This window comes from Pan troglodytes, chromosome 19 (genome assembly GCF_028858775.2).
Source record: "Pan troglodytes isolate AG18354 chromosome 19, NHGRI_mPanTro3-v2.0_pri, whole genome shotgun sequence".
Classification (NCBI taxonomy): Eukaryota; Metazoa; Chordata; class Mammalia; order Primates; family Hominidae; genus Pan; species Pan troglodytes.
In genome coordinates this window covers 95,962,334-95,974,352 of record NC_072417.2, presented here as the reverse complement: position 1 = coordinate 95,974,352, position 12,019 = coordinate 95,962,334, and the positions used below count along the sequence as shown (strand labels likewise).

At 54.6% G+C, this 12,019-nt stretch overlaps 1 protein-coding gene across 2 annotated transcripts in view; it reads right to left on the bottom strand.

The window, feature by feature from the left end:
- Positions 1-1,293: 1,293 nt before the first annotated feature.
- The window catches only part of FOXK2 (forkhead box K2), a 90,656-nt gene continuing 79,930 nt past the window's right edge, over positions 1,294-12,019 (bottom strand). Inside the window, exons 9-10 of one of the 2 annotated variants that reach the window (XR_002940310.3) lie at positions 10,930-11,333; positions 4,511-4,586 (exon numbers count right to left, since the gene is read on the bottom strand). Coding sequence is in view for 1 of the 2 variants with exons in the window: in XM_024350787.2 (XP_024206555.1) it covers positions 4,390-4,586 (197 nt within the window). In the remaining variant the exon portion in view is untranslated. Of the gene's footprint in view, positions 4,587-10,929; positions 11,334-12,019 lie in introns of both variants that reach the window. The other variant, XM_024350787.2, reaches the window with a different exon arrangement.

Genomic DNA, 12,019 nt, shown 5'->3' with positions numbered 1-12,019 from the left:
TTCTGGCTCTAGTCTGCCTGCTGTTCTGTATTTACGACTGACTTTCCATAGGACTGAGATAGTTGCTCTGTTTGTTAGGTCCACAGTTAGTCAGTCATAACCCCTAGGAGACACGGGTGGAGGAGTCCACTGGGATCTTTGTAGCCAGTTTAGTCATCAGAGGTCACTTGAGACCCACTCTGAATTGTAATTTTGTGTTGCTGTGGACATAGCTCAGAAAGGGGGCAACAAACAGTGACAATTTCCCAGCACCCATCAACGCAGCCCGGGTGCACTGCAGACGCAGACCTGGCAGAAACAAATTACAAATGACTGCTTCACTTTGCTGGAAGAGGCAGTCTCGCAGGGTGTGATAAACAGTTCTTTTATGCCAGTATGAACTGTTTTAAATTAGGGGATCAGTGTAAGGAACAAAACACTCCATTATGAACTCTCTGTCCGTGAACATCATTTAGCTCCCAAAGGCCTCTGTGTCATTTTCAGCACGGTTTCTTCCCTCTGCTACCCTCGGGTGAGTACTGATAATGTCGTCACGATTCCAGACATTAGCGATCCACACCAGATTTTCAGGGGCTGAAAGATCAAAGTGTTTCTTTGTGGGAACTTGAATACCCAAGTACCTCTTCAGAAGAGCTGCTTTTTCTTTTTTTCTGAGACGGAGTCTCGCTCTGTCGCCCAGGCTGGAGTGCAGTGGCGCAATCTCGGCTCACTGCAAGCTCCACCTCCCAGGTTCACGCCATTCTCCTGCCTCAGCCTCCCGAGTAGCTGGGACTACAGACACCCGCCACTGCGCCCGGCTAATTTTTTTTGTATTTTTAGTAGAGATGGGGTTTCACCGTGTTAGCCAGGATGTTCTCGATCTCCTGACCTCATGATCTGCCCGTCTCGGCCTCCCAAAGTGCTGGGATGACAGGCATGAGCCACTGCACCGGCCAAGAGCTGCTTTTTCATTTTCTGAGAAAATGTCCCTCAAGGTGCTTTGCAGTGATCTTCATTCTCAGGTTGGAGAGAAAGTCTGCAGAAGAAATAGTGGCAGCCACAATCTCCAAGTAACTTTAACACTCCGACATCATAGATCAGTCAATCAAGACCCTGTTACCACTGCCTGTGACACGGCGCCTTTTCTGCCTGCACGCTCAACCCGCTGTCCCACTGGCAGGGCCTGCAGTGCTGGTCCTCAGTGCAGCTCCCTGGTTAAGTTCTTGCCAATGTGCTAGGCCTCCGGTGTGCTCAGAAGAGAGCATGAAGTTAAAAAGTCAATCAATCAAAATGAAAATGATACTCTGCATTCCATTAAAATTAATAAAAATATTTTATTGAATTTCAGGAACTTGGTACTTTTTTAAAATTTCAAATCTTTGCACACAAATCACCACTATACTTTCTAGAATAGTGGAAGTTAGGACTTCAAGATTGTCACTTATCTCCTTGTGTCACACAGCACAGAAACCCCAAGTCCTCACACTGCCCCCACCCCCCTTCTGGCCATGACTACCAACTACTCTGTTATTCTAGCGGAGGACAGTGACGGAAGTGGGTAGACGACTGAAGGAGATCAGCTGTCCACCGCGTACTCTACTGAAGTGAGAGGAGGAGCAACCGAGGATCATGCCGCGCACACACCGAGTGCACCACGTGACGTGGGTCATACGGGAGTTCCCTTTTGTTTTCTCGTTTGGTTCAGGGCAAAGCTACTGAAATTGTTCCTAGTCCCTGAGGAGCTCAGAAGTTGGGCAAAGGTCACAGCAGACTTCCTGAAAACCAGACACTGAGGAACACAGTGGAGAGCGGGAGTTCACAGCGACGCAGCTGAGGACGACGCAGGACCTCTCCCAAAGGTGCTGCAGCTCCAGCACCGGGGCCAGGGCTGCGGCGACAGCAGCTCAGCAACCCTTGCTGTGCTCAAGTTCTTGGGGATTCAGAGCTAAGTTCAAAATTTAGAAACAGTGCCTTAAAGACGGGCAAGAAAACCCGGTGTGGGAGTCTGCTCATCTATGGTTTGTTACTGCTTAAATTCCTAGGTACCAATGAAAAAGCCAAGTGAATGTGGCAGAGTGAGGAGGAGACAGGAGCGTGTGCACCTTCCATCTGTGAGAGGCACACTTCAGTCTGGGTTCAAGATGCAGAATGGTGCCTACAGCAAAAAAAAAAAACCACCCTCCTCCCTTCTTTACCATTTGAATGGACATTTTCCTTACCTGTGATCCCAACAGAAACAGATCCAGACCTATCATGTGAAGTCCACATTCCAGGATCAGAAGTAACCAGTTTATGGACTGAGCTTACACGGGAAAGTCTACCCCCGACTCCTTCTGGATAGTAACATACACAACTGCATAAAAACGTCTCCAAGGGGACATACGATGCATTTGCTTGGTGTCCCAGCCAAACTCCCCACCGGCGACCTCACTGTTCCTTGACTCAGAGCTCGAGAGCTCGTCTCCTATCAATCAATCAGAGAACCCCATCAGCTGTGACCAACAGAGCTGGAGCCCTCTGTGGAGGGAGCTGACCCCACACACAGGACAGAGCAGAATCCTGATTATTTTACAAACTGCAAACCTTCTGAGTAAGAAGACAAAAATATACATTCCAAGGTATCTGTAAAGTGCTTGGAAGATGCAGACAGCTGCACCGAGGGGCTCTGATCCATCCACATGCTGCGCTTTGCTGCGGTCACACACACGGTCTCAGTCACGTGATGGTTTTGCTTTTATTTCTTAAACGGCTGAGTGATAATCCAGCTAGTGTGCAGTCATTTCATACCTTTCAGTGGGCGTCACCGCAGTGACGCTGCCACAGCCCCATGCTGAGGCCGACACAATTCCCGGAACAGATTCATCATATTTGGTCTTTATGTAAATAATAAATGTTTTTAAATTGCCTAAATATACCATTCTGAGCCATTTCATCCCAATTTCATCCCACCAGGAAAATACAGGTTTTTTCCTCTCTAAAAAAAAATTAAATACCAAAATAACTACATTTAAATAAATAATGTTATGATGATGACATTTAAAAGCTCAGCATCAGGCTGACGCCCTCTCCCCATGTGCACCGCCCGCGGCCCTCGGCCGGCACACTCGGGAAGGGCGAGCAGTTTTCTTCCTGAGGAGCTGGGCGAGGAGGTGCGGGGACCTCCCACTCTCATTCCCTCACCCCCGTCCTGTCCTCATTTTCCGTAGAGGAGTCAGCCTCAGGATTGGGTTCGGTTCTGAAAGGTCAGGGACATTTCTTACCACAAAACAGGAAATGCCCCCAGACGTCCCCTGCAGGACGTGGCTCGGACCCTGCTCCACCATGGCGGCCGCTCACCGAAGGTGGGGAGTTAGTTAGACAGCGGGTCAGAGGCCGCCTAGAGCCGGAGGGACACCCCAAATACAAACATACCACGGAGAGACCTGGGATCTGAGTTTCAAAAGGGCCTGTGATACAAGACTGAATCTTTTTTTCCAAATGAAGTAGAAATGGTTCTGTCGTTTTAAACATACACAATACTTAGGAGACTTGTTTTACTCAGAGTGGAAAATTTTGCCAGGGACAAAGTCAACACAAAGAAACAAGCAACAGAAAACAGCCAGAAAGAGAACAGTGAAGCGCAGCTCGGTGAGTCCCGGCAGTTCCTTCCCGGCACTGGCTCGTCCCTGGGTTCTCAAGGTTCCATGCGGCCACAGCGTCCGTCCACCTGTCCACGCGAGCCACATGCTGAAATGGAGGTGGATAAAATTCATCAGGCAGCTGCTGTAACACGGAAATGTGCAGATGCCAGAGTAGCTTCGTCTGAACTCGAACAAGACAGACAAAAGGAAATCATTCCATAGGCTGAAAACAAAAACAAAACTACGTTGTTTCTTTGCCCCAAATGAAATCCACGGAAAGGGCCTGTGTGATTCCGAAAGTCTGAGTAGAAATGGAGTGATGTGAAATGCCCAAGACCCCATTATTTTGTAAAGAAAGGACACCTCAAAATACTCTAATTCCACATGTCTCCGCTGCCTGGTGGGTCCTGTGAGGGCGGCGGGGACGGCTCCCCCCGCGTCCTGAGGCCTAGTCTTGGGAGACCCACTCACAGCAGGCGCTGGCCGTGCCGTCCTCACACAGCGATGCCTGGTCCTCGCGGGAGGACAGAGTTTCACTTGTAGGTAGAAGCTCAGCCCAGCAGGTGCTCAGTGGAGACACCGTCTCCCAAATCAGGTTTTGTTGTGTGTGGGTTTTGTTCAAGTGTGACTTCTGTCTTTAAGGAGTGTTAAGGCCAGCTGGGTTTTCTGTTTTCAGTGCTGAGAGGTGAAGTCCAACCACAGGGCCCTGCACCCCCAAGTGCTGGCGGGAGGCCGCGTCTCCTTTTGGCACCACAGAGTTGATATTGTTAAAGAAAAGCTCTCCCAGTCGCTAGTTCTGGACACCCTTTTCCCTTACGGCTGCCGGTGGCGTGTCCACACTCAGGGCAATGACGATGCCCTCGCCGTCTTCTGTCTTGATCCGCTTCAGCTCCGGCTGCTCTGGTTGGTCACCGTTGTGGCGCTTTGTGGGCAGGGAGGCCGATGCGGACGCGTGTGTTGCCAACATGTGCAAAGGACTCGCCGCGGCTGCAATGACACGAGGGAGTCAGAACCCCACGCTCTCACGTGAACCCTCGCGACTCAGAACCCCACGCTCTCACGTGAACCCTCGCGACTCAGAACCCCACGCTCTCACGTGAACCCTCGCGAGTCAGAACCCCACGCGCTCACGTGAACCCTCGCGAGTCAGAACCCCACGCTCTCACGTGAACCCTCGCGAGTCAGAACCCCACGCGCACACGTGAACCCTCGCGAGTCAGAACCCCACGCTCTCACGTGAACCCTCGCGACTCAGAACCCCACGCTCTCACGTGAACCCTCGCGACTCAGAACCCCACGCTCTCACGTGAACCCTCGCGAGTCAGAACCCCACGCGCACACGTGAACCCTCGCGAGTCAGAACCCCACGCGCTCACGTGAACCCTCGCGAGTCAGAACCCCACGCCCTCACGTGAACCCTCGCGACTCAGAACCCCACGCGCTCACGTGAACTCTCGCGACTCAGAACCCCACGCTCAGGTGAACCCTCGCGACTCAGAACCCCACGCCCTCACGTGAATCCTCGCGACTCAGAACCCCACGCGCTCACGTGAACTCTCGCGACTCAGAACCCCACGCTCACGTGAACCCTCGCGACTCAGAACCCCACGCGCTCACGTGAACCCTCGCGACTCAGAACCCCACGCGCTCACGTGAACCCTCGCGACTCAGAACCCCACGCTCACGTGAACCCTCGCGACTCAGAACCCCCACGCGCTCACGTGAACCCTCGCGACTCAGAACCCCACGCGCTCACGTGAACCCTCGCGACTCAGAACCCCACGCGCTCACGTGAACCTTCGCGAGTCAGAACCCCGCGCTCACGTGAACCCTCGCGAGTCAGAACCCCACGCTCTCACGTGAACACTCGCGACTCAGAACCCCACGCTCTGTGAACCCTCGCGACTCAGAACCCCACGCTCTCACGTGAACCCTCGCGACTCAGAACCCCACGCGCTCACGTGAACCCTCGCGACTCAGAACCCCACGCTCTCACGTGAACCCTCGCGACTCAGAACCCCACGCGCTCACGTGAACCCACGCGACTCAGAACCCCACGCTCTCACGTGAACCCTCGCGACTCAGAACCCCACGCTCTCACGTGAGCCCTCGCGACTCAGAACCCCAGGCTCTCACGTGAACCCTTGCAAGTCAGAACCCCACGCTCTCACGTGAACCCTCGCGAGTCAGAACCCCACGCTGTCACGTGAACCCTCGCCCTCTAAGGGTCCTGCCACTCCCAGGCCCGCAGAGGCTCCCACAAGACCCCAGGGACTGGCCCACGGTGGCCAAGGGCACAGGAGCCTGGGCTGGGCCCTTGGGACCCCAAAAAACTGCAGCAAGTGAACTGCCTGATTAGCGGACATTTTTATTAACAGCTGGCATCATCTCTGTTATGTCCTATAAATAGGCTATTTTGATGTCACTGCTGGGGGAGAAAGGCTGAGTCCAGTAATGGTTGAGGCAGACAGGAGATGGCCCTGCTGGCTCGGCGAAGGAGTGGCTGCCGCTCGCTGCTCTCCCTCATGCGGAGGCCCTGCCCTCGCCCCCCACCACCCACACAAGATGCTCCTGGACCATTTCCACACAGAAGGGAGCAGGGCTCCATCTGTCCCATAGGAGAGAAGCACCACAGTTTCTCATGGATGCTGCTCACCTGTGTCCTGGGTCAGTCCACAGAGGTGTGTGGGCAGAACAGAGACTGCTGGCTGCTAACGGCTGACCAGACTGAGTTAATTCCAAAGGCCAAGCTTCCAACTAACATGCGATGGGTAATGTTATGTGCCAGCCTGGCTGAGCCACAGTGCCCAGATTTTGGTCAACCGTTACTCTGGATGGTTCTGTATAGTTACTTCTTTAGATGAGATTAACATTTAAATCAGTCAGCTCTGAGTAAATCAGCTGATCGCCATGAGTGGGTGGGCCTCATCCAATCAGGTGAAGGACTAAGAAAAGACTGAGGTCCTCTGAGGGCAGCACTCTGCCCTGGATGGCCTCTGGACTCTTGAGAATCCAGCACTGACTCTTTCCCTGGGGTTCGGTCCACCCTGCAGATGCTGAGCTTGGCAGGCCCCACAACAGAGCGGGCAGATTCCACAGAATCTGTCTCCAGGCCGCCGCCTTGGCTCTGTTTCTCTGGGGCACCCTCACCTACCAGGTGCCATCGGGACCCCACCATCTCCAGCTTCCGGCACAGGCCAGTCCTCCTTGTGGGCGGCGGCATTTCTGGAAGACGCTGTCACCTCCCAGGGGGCACTTCTTGCTGGGCCCCGTGATGCTCTGAGAAGCAGGCCCTAGGCCCCCAGGCTGCGCACACACCAGCCACTGCACTTCTCTAACCTCTGACCGACTCAGAGCACCCCCGGGCGGGAGCAGGAACACACCCCCGGGCGGGAGCAGGAACACACCCCCGGGAGGCCCCAACGCAGCTGTGCAGCAACCCCTTCAGGCTGTCCCAGGAGGCTCAGAGCAGACACGTCTACAGGGCAGTACCTGAACCCAACCACAAACACAGCACACATGGTACGCTCTGCCCTGGTGCCTAGAGATGTGGGAGGGGGACTTGCCCACCTGTCCGTCAGGGGCCAGCCCTCTCAGACCACAGGCCCTGGCGTGGGCAATACCCGCCTCCTACTCGCAGTCCCCTGCAGGGACGCTGGCTGGTCAGGGACCGAACTCTGCCCCCAGCTCTTCCCCAGCGGAGCGGATGTGAGTTCGGCCAGATGCTCAGGGACGCTGGCTGGTCAGGGACCGACCTCCGCCCCCAGGTCTTCCCTAGCGGAGCGGATGTGAGTTCAGCCAGGTGCGTGGTCAGCTCATGGCCAGATAGCCGGGGCAGCCACAAAGAGCGGGAGTCAACACTGGGCTCCGAAGAGACTCAAGCAGCAAACGGGGACCCAGTGACATCGGGTCGGCCGTGAGAGCCCCGTTTTAGAATTCAGGACATAGCCCTGAGGCCACAGAGGTGTGTTCCCTGGAAGCCAAACCCCTGTCAACAGTGTGGATGTGTGACTTTATCGTGTTCCCTTCTCCTTTCCACCTCTGAGCAACAGAAATAGCAGAGGACGAATTTACACATAAAACATGAACAAGAGGCCAGGTGCGGTGGCTCACGCCTGTAATCCCAGCACTTTGGAAGGCTGAGGCGAGAGGATCACCTGAGGTTACGAGTTCAAAACCAGTCTCGAACTGGCCAGCATGGTGAAACACCATCTCTACTAAAAATACAAAAACATTAGCCGGGCGAGGTGGTGGGGGCCTATAGTCCCAACTACTCGGGAGGCTGAGGCAGGAGAATCACTTGAACCCAGGAGGCGGAGGTTGCAGTGAACTAAGATCGTGCCATTGCACTCCAGTCTGGGTGACAAAGAAATTCCGTCTCAAAAAAAAAAAAAAGAAGCTGCTCAGCTTCCAGAAAGCACGGCTGCCACAAAGCAGGGAGCTGGGCTGAGGAAGAGACTTGGAGCCCAACGAGAGGGCAGGGGAGACTCCAGACCTAAGGGAGGCACGGGAGGCCGCTGAGCCCACCCACGTGACCCGGAGGAGCTGTGTTAGGTCGGCACCCTCTCAGGGAGACCCCCACATTCCCTGACGTCGGTTTCCTGGCGCCTGATGGCAGGGTGGCCCCCACAGAGAGAGGCACACGCACCCAGACGCGAGTCACAGCCAGTGTCTGACAAGCACCAATACCCTGAATGAGATGAGGTCACTGCTATGGTGTGGGCATCTGTCTCCTGAAATGCTGAAACTCACTTGCCCACGCAGCCTAATTAGGAGGTGGCATCTTCAGAAGGTGACTTGACCATGAAGGCTTTGCCCTCACTAACAGCTTAATGCTGTCACCAAGGGACAGGTTCATGATTCCAGGAGTGAGTTCATTCTAAAAGGGTGAATATGCCTTCACCCCATCACCACATGAGCACACAGGAAGAAGGCCCTTGCCAGCCTCCAGAACTGCAAGCCAATCCGTTTCTATTCATGCTAAAGTACTCCATCTTGGGTGTTCTGTTACGGCAGCACAACACGGCTGACTCACCCAACGCAACAGCCTCACCCTCACCAGGGCTCAAGTTGACTGGATGACCCAGAGAATACAAGAGGCGTAGGCCGGGCACAGTGGCCCACGCCTGCAATCCCAAGGGAGGCTGAGGCAGGCAGGTCCCTTGAGGCCAGGAGGCTGAGACCAGCCTGGACAACATAGCAAGACCTCGTCTCTATAAAAAATAAATAATTTTTAAAAGGACATAAAACTAGAAATGACAGCTGGACAGGAGGAATAATTTTTAAAAAGACGTAAAACTAGAAACGACAGCTAGACAGAAGGAATAAGTTTAGTGTTCTGCAGCACTGTGAGATGATGGGAGTCAACAATACGGTTTCAAACAGCCAGAAGGTTCCCAACACCTAGAAATGGTCAATGAGATGACGGATGTGCCGATCACGAGTCACATGCTTCCCAACATCACTGTGTGCCCCATACACTTGCACAATTATTCTGTGTCAATTAGAGAACAGCAGTGAGAGGCCTGGAGTGAAAAGAAACTGGGAGGCCGGGCACGGTGGCTCACGCCTGTAATCCCAGCACTTGGGGAGGTCAAGGTGGGCGGATCACCTGAGGTCAGGAGTTTGAGACCAGCCTGGTCAACGTGGTGCAACCCCGTCTCTACTAAAAATACAAAATTAGCAAAGTGTGGTGGCGGGCGCCTGTAATCTCAGTTACTCAGGAGGCTGAGGCAGGAGAACTGCTTGAACCCAGGAGGCAGAGGTTGCAGTAAGCCAAGGTCATGCCACTGCATTCCAGCCTGGGCAACAAAAGCAAAACTCTGTCTCAAAAAAAAAAGAAAGAAAGAAAGAAAAGAAATGGTGACACTTAAAGACTCTCATCCACCCAGCCCTGCCCTCACAGAGCCTCTGTCGCGAGGTACTCCGCCACGTGGAGACCCCATATGGAGCCCTGTAACAGCAGAGGGGCTGTGCTAACACGCCCGGCCCTGAAGCAGAGGTCTCAGCAGAGGCGCGGAGGGAGGTGGAGGGCACGCAAGGAAGGCTAAAGGCGGCAGAGCCCTGGAGGTGCCGGAGCTGGGGAGGGAGCAGCCATCAGCCCTGCAGCCCCGGGGTGGGCCACAAGAGAGGGCGACCCCTCTGCTCCAGGGCAGAGAAGGAACACGCACACGAGTTGGGCACATGCTCCTGATGAGGCCCACACGTGCTCTCTTGGGAAGGCACTGACTCTGTTGATCTAAAGATGCTGAGTAAGGCAGAAGGGTCTGTCCAGCGAGCACTACAAACTCTGGTTGGCACCGAGGACCACACGGTGCCAGGAAGGACCATCCTGGACAAGGAGTGTGATGTACGAGCACCTCGGGCCCACGTGACCTGTGTCGACACGGGCGTGTTACAGGGAGTCACGGCTTAGCACGTGGGGCCTGGAGGCGACCCTGCCCCTGGGCACACCAGAGGCGGCGCCACCTTCACCAGCCCCTGCCCCTCACCAGCTGAACTCGTAGACAGGCTTGCTCTGTGTTCCGTGAGAGCTCTGAGCACAAGGGGCTCTCACCACGCCTGACAACCCGGGGACTGTAACTTGGAGCATCACTTCAGCAAGCCCGGGAGGACTACAGGAATTTCCTACCATGAAATGGAACCTGAAGTAGGTGAGAAGATGGGGAGGGGGTGGTCTGTGGAATAAAACAAACGTGAAATCAAGGAGATCGGCAGAGATCAAAGAAAGAGGGGCTCCGCCAGCTCTGCCACACACTCTGGATTCAACACCGTCCCAATCAAGATGCCAGCAGGCTTGGTGTAGGAATTCTACAGTTCACGCGGAAATGCCAAGGACCTAGAATGGCTGAAGCGATTTTTAAAAAGAACAAAGTTGGAGGAGCGACACCTCCTGAGTGGGAGACTTGATGAGGCTGCAGGAGCTGGGCAGGGAGCCCTGCCACACAGACTGCCCGCAGAAAGTGCGTCTGGAAACAGTCCCCACGTGTGCACGGTCCCGGGGCGTGATGAGGGCACCAGGGCAGAAAGTGCGTCTGGAAACAGTCCCCACGTGTGCGCGGTCCCGGGGCGTGACGAGGGCACCAGGGCAACCGGTGGGGCAGGCACGTCCTGACGCCACCTCTGAGGCTCCCCCTACACCAAGCTCTGAGGCTCCCCCTACACCAAGCATGGAAAACACAGCAAGAACGATGACAAGGGAACAAGCAGCCACCAAGAATCTGGGCAAGGAACGTGTCCCAGAATTAAGGCGTCAGCGAACAACTGCCCTAGTAACGTGAAAGAAAAAGAAGAAAGGACTCAGGCTACTGAAGGCGAAGCAGGAACTGACCTGCAGTTGGTGTGAGCTGGGCAAACCCCGTGACCACCTCAGATGCTCCTCCCTGCAATCGCGGTCGCAGTCTGTGGCCGCAGGTGTGGCCTCAACCGACTCTAATGTGTCTACAAAAAATGTGCAGACAGCCGGGGCCACTGCGGTGGGCCAGAGATGCACAGACGCGCAGTGTGACTCTGGTTTCCAGTGGCCCTTCTCCTACGCTGACTCGGAACAGCATCCACGCTGTAGGTGTCTCTGGACAACCTTCCACCTGTCGTTTCTTATCCCAGGTTTCGGGCTGCCGGAAAAGGCTTTGCTCTTGTCTCCAGAAGCTGGTCTGTCTGGATGGGGCCTGCTGTGTCAACTGAGGCAACTCCAGTCTGAGCTGGCACATGGGGGCCTTCTGAGGCCAAGGGGCCCTGGGGAGAGGAGTGGGAAAGGACCCCGAGTCACAGGAGCCAGGCGCACTTTTAGGGCCCAGGGAATAGTGACACAGGCTTAATAACAGGGACCGACCCCACTGTTACAGCTTTCAACGAAGAAAAACCATGACCACATGTATAGCACTCTGTCCTCTCCAGCTCAAACACAAGGAGAAGGCCGGGCGCGGTGGCTCACACCTGTAGTCCCAGCATTTTGGGAGGCAGAGGCGAGAGAATCACTTGAACCTAGGAGTTTGAGACCAGCCTGAGCAGCACGGTAAGACCCCATCTCTACAAAAGAAAAAAAATATTAGCTGGACATGTTTGTACGTGCCTGTAGTCCTGGCTACTCAGGAGGCTGAGGCAGGAGAATCACTTGAGCCCACGAGTTCAAGGCTGCAGTGAGCTGTGATCACGCCACTGCACTCCAGTCTCAGTGACAGACCCTTTCTCAAAAAACAAGACAAAAGCCGTAGAACTTGAAAACCAGGCAAGAGAGGCCACTTACCTTGTGACACCTCCACTATTACCTGTCACAAGGAAAGGACGACCTAATGGGAATCTGTTTATAGAGCTGTACAAAGTCTTAGAGAAATAAGCAAATTACCCCTGCCCCACGGCACACCAAACCCTGCTGCATCCCACGTTGCCCCCGTGCTTAGAACTTGCCTATCCACAAAATG